General features: G+C 32.3%; 1 protein-coding gene across 2 annotated transcripts in view; it reads left to right on the forward strand.

Annotated features, from left to right (window-relative positions):
- oaf (BRICHOS-like domain-containing protein out at first) overlaps nt 1-13885 on the forward strand; it is a 62138-nt gene extending 48253 nt beyond the window's left edge. Inside the window, exon 5 of one of the 2 annotated variants that reach the window (XM_077431274.1) lies at nt 12333-13885. In XM_077431274.1, coding sequence (XP_077287400.1) covers nt 12333-12601 — 269 coding nt within the window. In that variant the 3' untranslated portion in view covers nt 12602-13885. The remainder of the gene's footprint in view (nt 1-12332) is intronic. The other variant, XM_077431275.1, reaches the window with a different exon arrangement.
- The last annotated feature ends 1306 nt before the right edge of the window (nt 13886-15191 follow it).

The raw sequence follows: 15191 nt of genomic DNA on the forward strand, positions 1-15191 counted from the left end.
AGGGAATTACATTTTTCGGTTCATATTGGAATTTTTTCTATAGAATTTTATCGTAATTTGAAAATTTCCATTATCCTTATTGAATTTTTAAAATATTTTCATAGCCTAAATAAATACTTCGTTTTTAATGTCAAAGTAAAATTACACCTGTCGGAATTCCGTGGAAGGCCCGAATTCCCTCTGAATATTTAATGCTCGTAATTCATAATATTTCACGTGAGAAACGTTTTCTTGTGATTTTTATTATTCGTGCAATAAATTCAATGTGAATAACTCTGGAGCGTATCATTTTTATTAATGCCAGGCAAAGCCGCGCTTAATAATAATTACACATGGGTATATTAAATTTGGTCCATTTCCATAATATATTTTTATGAAAGTAATAAATACTATTATTGCCTTTGAAAGCTTTTCTATTTTTTAAAAACATTAAATATATTCATATACATATGTATCTGTTTGCACATTTCAAATCAATGTTTGCTTTAATTTACGTTTAATCAAAATATAAATGATTATCATTATTTCAACATTTAAACAAATCATTTTATTATTATTTAATAAACTTTAACTTTGAGTTTTACACTCATTTTTTGTATTTTGTAAATTTGAATTACCTGATATTTCTCTCAGATTATTTATTTATTATTATTTACACATATATACATACATATTAGGGTTTCTGACCCGGGACAGACATTCCCGGGAATTTACGGAGTTTTTGTTGTCCCGTGTCCCGGGAATTCTTATCTCAAATACCGGGAATTGGATTTTAAAAAATCTTGAAAATATACAACATTTTCACGACTGCACGAAGGGAAATAATAAATCATATACAAAAAGAATCGTAAAATAATCTCAAAGGTTTGTTGTTTAGCAGTACGTACAGCGCATTCCCCGAACGTGGAAGTTTTATGAGCATAATGGTTTTGTGCTAATTGGCCAAAATCGTTTCTTGTAATTCTATTTTGGAAAATCTCAATACCGAAGAACTTGACCTTACCGATGAATTATTCCAAGAATTGAAAATTAAAATCGAAGAAAAGAGAAGCTTAAAACTGATTTTTTTTAACACAAATTTTAAATAATTCTAATTTTATACCGAACAAAACATTCTTTAAATGTTGTAATAAAAGCGAATGTATATCCTACGGTGAAATTTATTATGAAGCGAGTATCCATCTTGTATTGACGATTCTTGTATCGACCATCTTGTATTGACAATGGAAGAAACTCTTTTAATGAAGAATTAAATACGGAGTTATCAAAGACAAATATACAAAATAACGTCAATAAAAATAACCTCGACTTTAAAAAGAAATTAAAATATAGATGCTGACGGGAGAAAAAACCGATAATTTAAAAAAATTGTTATCGTCCATTTTAACAATAAAACCAACTCCGACCGAAACTCCATTTGTTTTTTCCATTGCTGAAAATGTTTGTACCAAATCTAGAAATAAGCTTTCGGATACTCATTAAATACTCATTTAATCATTCTTAAGAAGCTACTTTAAATAAGTTTACTTGTATAATTACATTTTTTCCAGTTAATAGATATGTATATTATGCATTGTTTACTTTTTTTATATTTTGTAAATAAATAAATATTTTTTTATTAATAAAAAATATATTAAATTGAAAAGTTTTTTACATGTGTCCCTGGATCCCGGGAATCCCGGAAACGATCCCGGACTCCCTCCCGTGTCCCGGGAATTGAAAAAGTCCGGGAATACAGAAACCCTAGTCTATATATGTACATATATATGTAGATAAAAAGGATATTTTTGCTCAACAAATGAAATTTGATATTTTTTGAAGAAAAAAAAATCTTATACAGAGAATTTATCATGTTATATAAAATATCTGTTTCGTTAATATTTTATTCCTGGTAATGTATCCCATTCTTGAATACATAAAATATCCTATCAGATAAAAAACATTCAATCGTCTTTGTATAGAATTGAATAGACGTTTTTGAGAAGAATGTTTTAATATTAAATATGTCTATGCTGTGTTGTTTTCGTTTTTCACGATTTTTATTTTCTCTGACGTTACGTAAATATTTCTTCTATATTAAAAATTATATTAAATCTCGGGAATACACACAATTGATTAAATTTCGTTTTTCGAAAAAGCAGTAAATATATTTTTCATTATTATTTTTTTGTTGTTTTTTTTTACTCTTACACAAGGAATATCAATTTATTAATATGTACGCATTTATCAAAATAAGTATGTTTTTTTCGAAAACAAACGCCCATTCAGATTTAGCTTAAAATAATCAAATTCAAACACAACTGCCGTCCACACGTCTGCCAAGTATTTCCAGAAGTACCTCTCTCAGTATTAACGACAAAATTTTCTAAGAGAATTTTCGACACACGTAAAAGACTTCCATTATTTTGCCTTGAAAATTTTACGCGCGCTTAATTTCTTCTGCATATTTAATGGCGGCCGTTTGCGATGTTTTTCGCGCCCGTTTTCGCTTTTATCGCAATTTTACAGTTTTCCACATTTTACACCAAGTATCCCCGAACTGAGAACAAACTTTCCGTGCAATTTTTTGTAATTTAGAAAAATCCGCTTTAATTAATCGAATTAACCGAAAGCCTACGCGATCATGTCACGTTCGATGTTCGTATATATCTGATATATATGTACATACATATGTATCTACATATAGTCTGGGGCTTACGCGATTTCGCACCGCACAGTAAGCTGAATTGAATTATTTATTTGCACCGCCTACATGTGTATGTGTACCTGCCGTGAAATTGCGTATATGTATATCTACACGGGTATGAGAGTAATGTTATTGCAGGTGGTACGTAATCCACGACTCTCTCATTTGCAGACGGATAATTGCTGCCGAAGCCCCTACTTCGATGGGGGGGCAAGCGATGGAAAAATTTTATTCGCTTCACGTACTTACCCATTGTTTTCTCATTTTCCTTGAGAATGAAGTCTTTTAAATTCAATTTTGAAAAATTTCTTTGATCGCGAAAGTGTTTCTTTGCATACTCGACTCTTCTTGAATGCCAATTGAAAAATGTGTACTCGACCCGCTCTATTTCATTTAGATCCGACAGTGAATACATTTCAACTTTTTTCTTATTTATTAATATATTCAAAATTTTATTGGATTAATTTTCAATATGCTTTTCTTTCGGTAGCCGTATTTTTTTATTGATTTCATTTTATAATATAGACTTTAAGCAATACATAACATATCAAAATTGGCATTGGCGTGTTTGCTGTTCGGTTCGTTGTGTGGTTCATCTGTTCATTTAGATTCGATTTTGAAAATTTAGTAGACGTGCTACTACTTGAAATCGCACAGTAAAATAGCAATCAACCAAAGTGCTTGAAAGTAATTCCACAATTCATACCGACTCATAAAAACAAATATTTCCTTTGTCTGTTCTAAGAAAAAATGCTATAGAGTGTAAATATTATACATACATAAATAATAGTCAATTATAAAATTCCCTTTATTGATTTGGTCATGTTCTAAAATTAAATAAAAATTGAATTTGTATAAACTGGGTATCAGGTTAGCTTAAGTTCTTTTCTATAATTGGATTAATTTAATTGGTTATTAAGGAGATTTTGCTTTTCTCATTTTTATTACATTGTTCCACAGATAAGTACTAGACAGCTAAGCTTTTTGTATGAATCTACTTTTTATAAATACCGTGAATTTGTGAATATTTTTACAACCATATGATAAATTAAAAATTTCAGGGTATAAAAATATAATATGTTACATATAAAGTATTATTGAATAAACCTTTTTTATAAATGAATCCACATATCAGTGTTGTAGAGAAGAAATTCTACATAAATCAGCTGTTCGTATAATAAATCCGACCGAATAGTCATAGTGGTTTCCATTAGATTTTCAGGTGAATATTCTCACGTCGATTTCACAACACGATAGACCAAATTTCTTAATCCATTGTGAATTCACTTTGAGATTATAATTGGAAAAGGTTCAAAATGGTTTCGTCTTCTAGGCTTTCATTTCAAAAGCCTTTGTACCTACTCAATGAGAGTTCGTACTTTTATATAGTGTATACTTGCTATCTACGAACGTACCTTACAATTTATTCTCCCTCCTTTTAATGGTGAGACAAAACAAGTTCTCTCGTTTGTTCTTCCATTTTCCGAGGAAAACGAACGGAAATGCTTCAAGGCAGCGAAGCGTTAATTACCTCTGGATCATCGCTCGATTTATTTCGTCCAAAATTTTAAACAATGTAGTACACAAATACATCATCTTCGTACATACATATACATAAATAATCAATACATATATGTACATATTATACAATGGATTTTCTTGACTACTTTTTTGTAATACATATACAATATCGATCGTTGTTTTTATCGATCGAGCGATCTGAAACAGTGTAATTCTGTTTGAAGTTTCGGCTTTGAATGTCCCCCCCGCCCTCGTGATAAAGTTGAAAATGATTTAATGCTAGTATTTGATCGGCATACGTTCCAGTTTGCATTTGGACCGGATGAAAGCGGCAACGATTCCGACTGAAATATTGCCACCAAATCGCGCGCTGAATTGATATATGAGCTATTTCAACGGACCATTATTTCCAGATAAAATAATACTTATTTTCATTTGCAAATTCCGCGCATTCCGACACCGAAACAATTTATGTTTTTCATTCGTTTGTATTCTCTCCATACGTATTGTATTCCGTTAATATCATCACATCGCCCTTCAGTAACTTCACCAAACATACGCACCTACATACACAGATTTTAAAATATATTCAATATAATTTATAATGCCACGAGCTCACTAGTGGTTCTATAAATTATGGTTCTACATACATATACATATGTGATCTCGAATAAAATTACGATTTTTTTTAAACATACCATTTCCGCCATTTGTATGGTAATTTCATCATCATCATCTACAGCCATTCATCATCCACTGCTGGACGAAGGCCTCCCCAACACGCTTCTACTCGTATCTGTTTTACGCAACTCTCATCCATCCCTACATTTATCTAGTTTCTTCTACCCATCCTCCTTGTGATCTTCCTGGTACCATTTTGCATTCTCTCGGGTACCATTCTAGCACTTATTTTGTCCATTCTTGTAGCCACGCGGCCCGCCCATTGCCATTTCCATTTCTTCACTCTATCCACTATATCTACTACCCTTGTAATACGTCTCACCGACGAATTCCGCTTCCTCGTTATTACGAGCATACAGCGATGTATACTTCTTTGAGTGTGTGTATCATCTTGTTTGTATGTGTAGAACTTTTTGTAGCATCTTCGATGTCCAAGTTTCACATACATATGTATATACATACATACGTCATAACTGGCAAAACACAAATTGGCATTTACGAAACATTACTTTAAATTGTCATTTATCAATCAATATCTTAATTGAATCCTTCAAACTACGTACAATAGGTCAGAGCATCTTAACCTTTGGATATTCGCGGTACACATTGTTTACGACTCGTAGAGTTTGTCAGCTACGTGCATACATACATATGTACTTCATCGGCAGTCGCTAGTTATTCCGTATATGCATAGGGACAAAACACTAACTAACATCGGTTTTCTCCCTCACACGCGATCTCACTCGCACGCATTAGGCCGAAGTACTGTTCGGGGAACACATATTACCGCGGTGCAATAGGTGACTGCTTTATAAATAACTAGTAGCCTGTGTGCACATAATTGTGCACTCGGTAAAATACCACAATTAATAATTTATTTTTGAAAGATTGCACAATAATGTACACACAAACCACTAGTTATTATTATATATAATATAACGAAATCAATACAATTATTAAAAAAAAAAAAAACACTTCGGTGTGTTTGGTTTTAATGAGATAAATTGCTTCGAGGCTTAGTATATTGCTTCAATTATTATTTTTTTATTTATATAATAGTAGATTCGATACGACAACTACGATACGGTTGTTCACTAAGAAAATACATCCTAAGAAATCCAAAATTTGCATTTTCGCTTCAGTTTAGTAATCCTACATACATATGTACACATATAGAGTACTTATGATAAACTATTGTTAATTTTATCAAAATTCACTTCATAATACAATACTTATACCAATACCCATTATGTATTGTATTTAGAGTGCACTCGAATTTCACTGTCACCTTCTGTATGATATACATAGGTATGTTATTGTATTTTATGAATTCAAATTAAACCAGTTATTATTAAAATACATATATTTATATATGCAACTGCTATTTTTCCCGACCACACTCAATCGTATTATATTATGTCTTAACTACACCTCCATTGCTAACTATTTATTTATGATACAAGTTTATGATCGCTTTCTTCTCCTTTGGGGAATGAAACCGTACAACGAACCCACATTCATACAGTATATTTCTCAGACTAAGAACATTTCTTTTAATTTCGGGAAAATCCATTTTTCCTCCAATACATATATGTATGTTTGTGTGTACGTAAGCGTCTAGCCAGTATATGTAGTTCTCAAATTCTCCCAAATGGGACGAGAGGGTCACTTCGATCGATGCCGTTTTCTCTAGTCGTGGCCGCCTTTTACAAACCCCTCACCCCCCCCCCCCCATCCAATCCGATGAGGTTTCGGTATTATTTTGACCTCAGATGACCGTTCGTAAATCAACATTTATGAGGCGTTGCGACCACAGCTATAACATAACTATTGTATAATACGTACACGTGTAGATGCAACGGTGGCACGGCTTTATTACACAGCCAGCCTATTTTTATACGAACATATAATAAAAAGACTTGCAATTTTATCACGTGTCGAACGATAAAACGAAAATTGGTGCACCTAATTTGGCCTCCGCGTACAAATTAAAAATGACGACTTCAAACATCGAACGGCGAATGTTAAAAATTCAAATGTGTTCGTAACCGCTCTCATTTAAATATTAATTAAGCTTTGTGCAATTCAAACTCCACTACCACTCGGTGTCCGGAGGCTAAACTTGATGAAAGTTACTAATTGGGCCGTTGTTGTTCAGTCTGGATGTGTATGGTGTGGAAACTTACTAATGTTGCCAGCTGCTTTTATTGTTTTCGTGTATAATTACCTAATGGTTTTAGTTAATATTTTCCAACTTTTACCGAATATATTTGGTGTACGTACAAAATTGTAAAGAAAGCACTTTATATTGATTAAAATTCTACAATACTTTGCAATACAACTACATAATTGATACATTATATTATACAATATAATAGATTAAAATCGTGATATTACGAACTTTAAATTACTTTAAATTTAAATTAAACTGAACTTTAAATTTAAATTAATCAAAAAAATGTTTAGTCAATAATCAGTGCAAGTCCGTCACTTTTTTCGTGTAATTTTTCAAAATTATCTTTCAATTTCATAAAATATTATGGAAGTATTTTATTTATATCATGAAATGAGTACCGTACCAGTGGCATAACGAGAGTAAATGGCGCCCGGGGCAGGCTTTTTCTGTGCCACGCCTCCCTCTTTTTATCATATTTGTCTTATAAAATTTGGTTATAAACAATTTTTAAAACTCAAGTATGTATGTATGTACATGTATATCTTAAAATAGGCACCCCGCATAAGCGCTCAAAATAAAACTATAAAATAATAAAAATCACGATGCTCTCCGTTCTACCGACTTGCAATTTGTCGAAGCCCGTTTTCTCGACCTTTTTATATCTTGAACAGGAGTTTGTACATATATTGCATTATATTGTACAAAGATATTTTTTTGTATTTTAAATATCTTTAATATACTAGACAAATTGTGTTCATTCATAGATTTTTAACCTACCAACACACCTGAAAATATTTTTAAAAATCAATTCTTAATATATTTTTTCAGTTGTTAGTGTTTTATGTCGTAAAATACGTGTTTCGCCATGTATATCATGTTCGTATATGTATGTGTTTTGTATATATGTACATACATATACACACGACAAAATACACCGAAGAATTCATAAAAATGAGTCTCGAGAAATTTCACATTTGGAACGGAGTAGACCTTGAAATTTAACATCCCCTGACCCACAATTTGAAATATGCACCATTATTTCGTCAAAAAAAAATGTAGTGGTTGAGAGCCATTGATTTACGCTGAAATTCCTTCAAAGAATAGAATTTGCACCATTGCTTCTAGCACACCGAGAAAATTCTACCACGAAGAATGGACTATACTCGTAAGCCGAGATACTATTGTACGTATACATATATTGTAAAATTAAGAAAAAATACATACGAATTGATTTTAATGTAGCCTAAAAATAACTTTTTTCCAAACGACCTTTTGTTTCTGTTTTTGTTTTCACGAAATGATTATGTTAACGTTCAAAATATTTTTTTATATAAAATAGGAATAAATCCCCGTTTACTTTATTAAATATTGGGCTATTATAAATTTATTTATTTAAAGTTTGGACCATTGTAGCATTACAGGAATTCCTAATGCGCCACAATGGTCAATATGTCGGGACACCCTTAAAATAGAGTAAAATTACGACAATTTCTATATTGTATTAATTTGTACATAGTATTTTCAACCGTTCATTTCAGTATTTTCAAACGTTTTCAACCGTATGCATTGAAAGCATTGTCTTAAATGCATCCTCCACTTTCACAGTCAGGCTCAAACCTGTCGCCACATTATTGCTTTTAATACAAAACCTAGAAATACTGCATGTTCGACAGACGGATTACGAGGAACACTATGTATGTACACTATGTAGACTTGGTGTTTTTTGTCGAATTCGTCACCCGATCACATCGTACTTTTTGAGATAAACCTAAGTTACTACAAAATATGACAAGACAATAAATAAAAAATAAATGTTTTGCCTTCATGGCGCCCACGAAACTAGTGCGCCCGGGGCATCAATACTCCCGTAGCCTCCCCCCTCCCCCTTGTTACAACACTGCACAGTTCATATATACATAGATGTGATATGAAAAAATCTGTCTATTAACTTGTATGCTTCAAATTACGTTGTCAAGTTTGAAATAATATTACGAAGACGTGCACTATTACTAGATATATTATTTTATGATTCCAGCGTTTGCACATTTCAATGCAAATATTTTAGTCTATATGCAAATACGCTTTGAACGATACTATTTCCGCCACATACATAGATTAATTATTTCATATCGTCCACGCCAGTGAATAATTAAATGTTGATTTCTTGCGCGATGCAATTAATATCGCATAGGTTTACTCTGTGTGTATTATTAATATCTTGTGATTTTCATTTCTTTATCTTATTCAATTCTTCTCGTTCTCTTTACATTTTTCTTTTCCGATACGCCCTCACCTCTTTCTTTCATATTATATACCGACATTTTCCCGTTCGACGAATAAAAGACACGATCCGTGGAAAAAAATGGGCGCATGAGAAATTCGGAATATTAACGTCGTTTTTTATACGGCCAGATCGCCTTTGAACGACTTGATGAAATGCGAAAAAAATGAAAACCCTCCTGGGTATCTAATCTGTACCTCATTTATAGTATTTTTTCCAATCACTAAAACGTCACTGTGGACCTTTATATGAACGACTATTACCCTCGTTTTATATTATATGAGACACATTCATTCGCACTCCTCGAAGTGGTTTCATAGATAGGCAATAGACGATCCATCAGTTTTATTGCCGATAGTTTTTTTCTTGGTATAAATTTTCGCCTCAGTTACTTTTCAAATATTGTTCATGGTAATGCAATGTGATTAACCGGAGCTTTGTTAGCAATAAAGAACCTTTCGAAGGTGGTAAACCCAAAATAGACGATTTATAGACTTTTTCCGTAAAGAGTAATCAGTGGAAACACCACCTTTATTGGGCCATACGTTATCAACCCCTATTTGCTGAAAGACTCGTGACTTTGGTTTGATTTTCATTGAATGAAAATGTGTCGACTTCACAATCACATTTTCCATAATAATACATAAATGTTTATTTTGTAAGTATAACGGAAAATTTTCTCTCACAATTATGCATACGTACATACGTTCTCTGATTCCTTTTGTGGTATGAATTTCTATTTATATGTATAAGGGAAGGAAAGAAAGCCAAGGTGGTTTCCAGTTGTCAGAGTGTTCAGACACGTTCCGATTTTATCACATTTTCTCACATCGCGTTACAACGAAGACAATTGGAAAAATCTTATCTATACAATGTCGCAACGTTGAATCGTCCTTGCCCGTGTTATTTTATAATATACCTGCATTTTCTATTTCAATTACTAATATTAAGAGTTTTCAATTTTGCTTAATAACATAGCAATGTATTAGTATGTGGAGGGGTTGCAAATTTCAACTCAGCGATGACGTAACGACTTAGATGAGGAAATTTATTACTTTTTAAAAATATTATACTTACTTTCCTTCTAAGAAATGGCCAATTAGTTTTTTATATATAAAAATTATTTTAAGGTTTCTACAGAAAACAAAAAGATGTTTAAGACAAAAGAGTAAAGAAGTCCTGGGATAATTTTTCGCCATTTCATCCCACACCTCAAGCTTAAATATGTACAGTAATTATTTCAGTACAAATCCGTTAAAAGCTTATTTCAACTTGTCTTCATGTCTTAAGGATTCTCAACCAGCAAGTACGTTGTATATATTCAACTTTCTTTACATTATTTTTTATGTAAAAAAATATCCATCTCTGTCTGTCTTTTCTACTAAGTCCTACAGTATACCTTCACAAGTTTCAAAACATATAATTTTCAAAGCGATATTTGTTTATTATATCTCTCGTGAACACATCAAAATCGAGCTTTACAATTTTTAAGTGAATTTTCCTAGTGCACAATTCAATGTTGGGCCGATACAGAAGTAGTAACGAAAAATGGGTGTCAGATATCTCTCTCTTTCACGCTCGTCCTAAAAGGACGAAAGGCCTCCTTTCAAAGTTTCACTTTCCATTTTTTATGTAAAACCTATTTACGGATAGTAGTAAATTGTTTTGATGACGTTGGCATCACGAAGCATTACTAAGCTGAAACATTGCATGGAACTAAAGTGAGTTCATGAGAGAAGCGCCCTTTGCTTCCCCTCCCGTCTACCGCTAGTGGATTTACTAATTTTATTTATTGCCCTCCCTGAGTGCGTCAGGTGTTCTAAGACCGTGGATGCATTCTTGCGAGGTATACGTTTAGTATATATGTAATTTTAGAGTTATCTAATTAAGTATTAAGCCAGCAGCATGGCTCGATGGTTGGGGTTTTGCCTAGCACCGAGAGGCACCGGGTTCGATCCCTTGAGTTGTCCTCGATTTAAAAGAACATATTCTGAGTATATCTGTAATGCTGCTGGTCAGACTTAGATATTTGTGACTCCAAGTCGGTCGTTTCCTCTCAGAGTTTGCCAATTTATGTGATTTCATTGTGAAAAATGACCCAACATACTGAAAAATATCTTTATATACATACTGTTCTGATTTAAATTCTAATATGTATTCTCATCAAATTCGCAAAACCATCCTACCTACTATGTCACCACTATTTGAATATGATTTCAAATTCATAATCTATAAATTTACATCATGCACAAGTTTTATACCATATTGGCATAATGAGAAAATATAAATTAAAACATATTTTTTGTATAAAAAATCAAATCAAAACAAGACTTGGATATTTATGACTCCAAGTCGATCGTTTTCAATCAGAGTTTGCCAATTTATGTAATTTCATTGTTGAAACGGTTCCTCATCAAATTGGCACAACCTTTTTTATCTATTTTTTTTTTTTAAATAAAGCACTATTCTCAAAAAGGAGATGTATGAAAAATAAACCTACTTTTTAAAAATGATTGGTTGGAGTATTGATTAAAATCAATTAATTGGTTAGGTCCATGGATGAAAATCCGAAATTCGCGTTTTTCACTTCAGCCGAGTAAATAGTTAAATTAGAATACGGCGAGCGTTATTTCAGGCAGACAGACAGACACACAGACAGAATAGCAATATTATTATTATTATAACTTATACTTTATTGCTCTATTTCTTTGAACACTAATGGAGCGGTCTATTGTTTGAAAAGCACCCAGCCAACGCCGAAGACTACTCATGACTAGTGGCCGGATAACCAAGGTGCCGTTTATTGTTCAAATGTTGTAAATGCATTGTTAAAGGTTTGCCGAACCATTTTTACAAAGCATTTACAATAATTGAACAATGAGCGGCACCTTGGCTATCCGTACTCTACTCATGACACCTGCCAACAAATGTATATTTATGTAAATGCTCGTCTTTACAATGTAAATAATGAGTTCGTATCTTTACAGGGGCGTCATTATCGGTGCTGCAGGAGGCTGTGAAACCATTCCCGACGGACGTGCCCCCATGTTCTGGAGTACGTAGCGGGCGCTCCCCGTGTCGATGTCGCCTGGAGGCCTGTGTGGGTTGGTACCCTTGCGGCTTGAAGTACTGCAAGGGGCGCGGGCCCCCGGCGGCTGCGCCCCTCTCGTACCGCTGCGGTATCAACACGTGTCGCCGTTGTCAACTCTTCGACTATTACGTGCACCGCAAGCACCACTGTCTCTGGGACGAATGACCCGACACGTGCACGGGTCGCATTTCTACAACGACCTCGTCCTGCCTATCCTCGGTCGATCGCCATCAAATTATCCTTGAGACGATAATGGACTTTCTCGGCGGATCACGGCACCGTTCCTTGTCGTCGGTGTGGAGTGTCTTAAATTATGATAATTATTATTCGAACCAATTTCAGTGCTGCCCTTCGCCGCGTGGGACATTTGTCGGTCGTTCGCATTAAGTTCAATATACGAATCGCTGGGATGATAAAATGTATGCGGTGATTTATTTCATTTTTCAAAGAGAATCAAACCATTTCGTCGGAATTCCGCGAATTGGAAAATACGTATTTTTATGACTGTAAACTTTTCAACGAATCATTTTAGTAACTCCCCATTTTGATTTCATTAACCTTTATAAATAAATCACTATTTTCGACACGTTCATTTTTGAATGTGAATTATTTTTTTATTATTCGGGGAATAGTAATGACTATTTTCAATTTACTTGTATAATATTATGATTTTTTTTCACTAATGACTAATTGACAACGCTCTTGTGCCATTTTATTGTTATATATGAATAGTATATTATATTATGAGCTCTAATTATTACGTTAGAATTAAATAGTGTGTAATTTTCATTAGATATACACATATTTGTACGGAAATGTTAAAAAATTAAGCGTTTTGTACGAATATTTCTTACGAAATAAGACCAAAAAGTATTTACATACATATATATTTATATGTACATAATAATAATTATATTACTTAAGATAAAAAAAGCTTGACTTGCAGATTTACTGTTACTGCATATGTTAATAATTGTTTATTCGCACTCATTTTATTTTTTTGATATATGCATTCTACTCGCAATTTCGCGTATTTTTTATTTTCAAAATTAATCTTCGAAAAAAATACAACAGAAAAGCTTTATTTTCGTTTTCTTTTATGGGCGGTTCTAGGAAAATCTAATCTATATAAATAAGTTTATATAGATACATACCTGCGCCGAATCCGAAATATCAATTTATATATTTATATAATCTGTTTGCTCCACTCTCATATATGAAATCTATCTTTAACTACAAGTGGCCTTAGATCACTACACTGTATTTATAAATGTCAATTTCCTCTCATGTACATTACGCCTATTTTTAATTAATTTTAACTGTAAATCGCATTTGTTTCATATTTTTATATTTGAATATTGTTTCAGCATATTATATGTATGTATTTGTTAAAAGAATATGTATATACTATATTGTATCGACTAAATAAAATTATTTGTATAAATTGTTTTCAAGCAGTCATTTATTACATAAAATCAATCAATCATATGTATTTATTTTATAGCATAATTCTTACCATTCTCCCATGCGAATCCGATTTTTTCAAGACTTTTCGACATTTGAATCTCATTATTTGATTTAATGACCAAAAAGTATACATATGTATAATCGAAAATTGCCACACAAATAATACTGAGCAACAAAAAAATCGCGTTTTTTACTTACCGCAGCAGAGACTCGTCGATCTTTATTAAGTTTGACCCAATGAATTCGAATGTGACAATGTTTTTTGTTGGTTTCTTCTCGTTCATGCGATATAAGCGTTTGAAAAAGTGTGCGATTTTTACATATTTTTGGCTTTTACAGTATTTTATCCAAAATCTAGTATTTCTGTGCCAATAGTGAGTATTGGAATCGATAGTCAGTCATTTTTTCTATTGATCGTGATTTTTGTTACTTTAAAATACATATAATTCATTATCTAGCGAATTTTTTCGGCTATATTGTATTCGTTTTCCGTAATATAAAAAAAAATCTGACTTGATTTTAATATTCACTTTTGAGTGAAAAAAAGCATATAAATGTAATAATATAAATGAATGTTGATAAAAACTGAGGCTCAGAAATATTATATGACCGGCCATTAATTTATATCTAATTTATAATGTTTATGTTTTGGCTTTGATTTCAATATTCAAAATAAATATTACACATCGACCGTGAGAGCGGATGCACTCGCCACAGTACATTTTAGTATCAATCAACGTGTGTATCGCAATCCATTCATCCGGTTGTAATTGTGAATCAAATCCTCTTATATTGCAGTTTGGAATAGTATTGGCAAAATAAAATTTTCCCGTAAACGAGCAATATCAAGGCAATCCATTTGTATTATATAAATATATACCTAGGTGTTGCCTGTTAATTGGTTTCATTTTCAATTATTTTTTCAAGCTATAGAAATTTTATTTAACCGGATATTATAATCGTTTTATTGTGTTTTGTGGTTTATTTTGATATATTATGTACTTACACATGTACATATGTATTTACGTACACTGAAAGAACCGAATTTTCTACGGTTAATGAATTTATAATAAACCTCTTCATACATACTTTATTAGGGACGAAGTTGACGAAATTCAAAACGATTAGCATTTTAATGGAATATATAATATTTCGACGAAGTAAGAGTTACTCTTTTAGTTTTATTTTTCTTTTAATGTTTTTTCAAGATGTAGAATTTTTAACTGTAGATTTATTTTATAATATAGCACAATATACACTAAATTAAAAATAATTAAAACAATAAATT

The sequence above is a fragment of the Arctopsyche grandis genome, chromosome 5, assembly GCF_051622035.1.
Source record: "Arctopsyche grandis isolate Sample6627 chromosome 5, ASM5162203v2, whole genome shotgun sequence".
Classification (NCBI taxonomy): domain Eukaryota; kingdom Metazoa; phylum Arthropoda; class Insecta; order Trichoptera; family Hydropsychidae; genus Arctopsyche; species Arctopsyche grandis.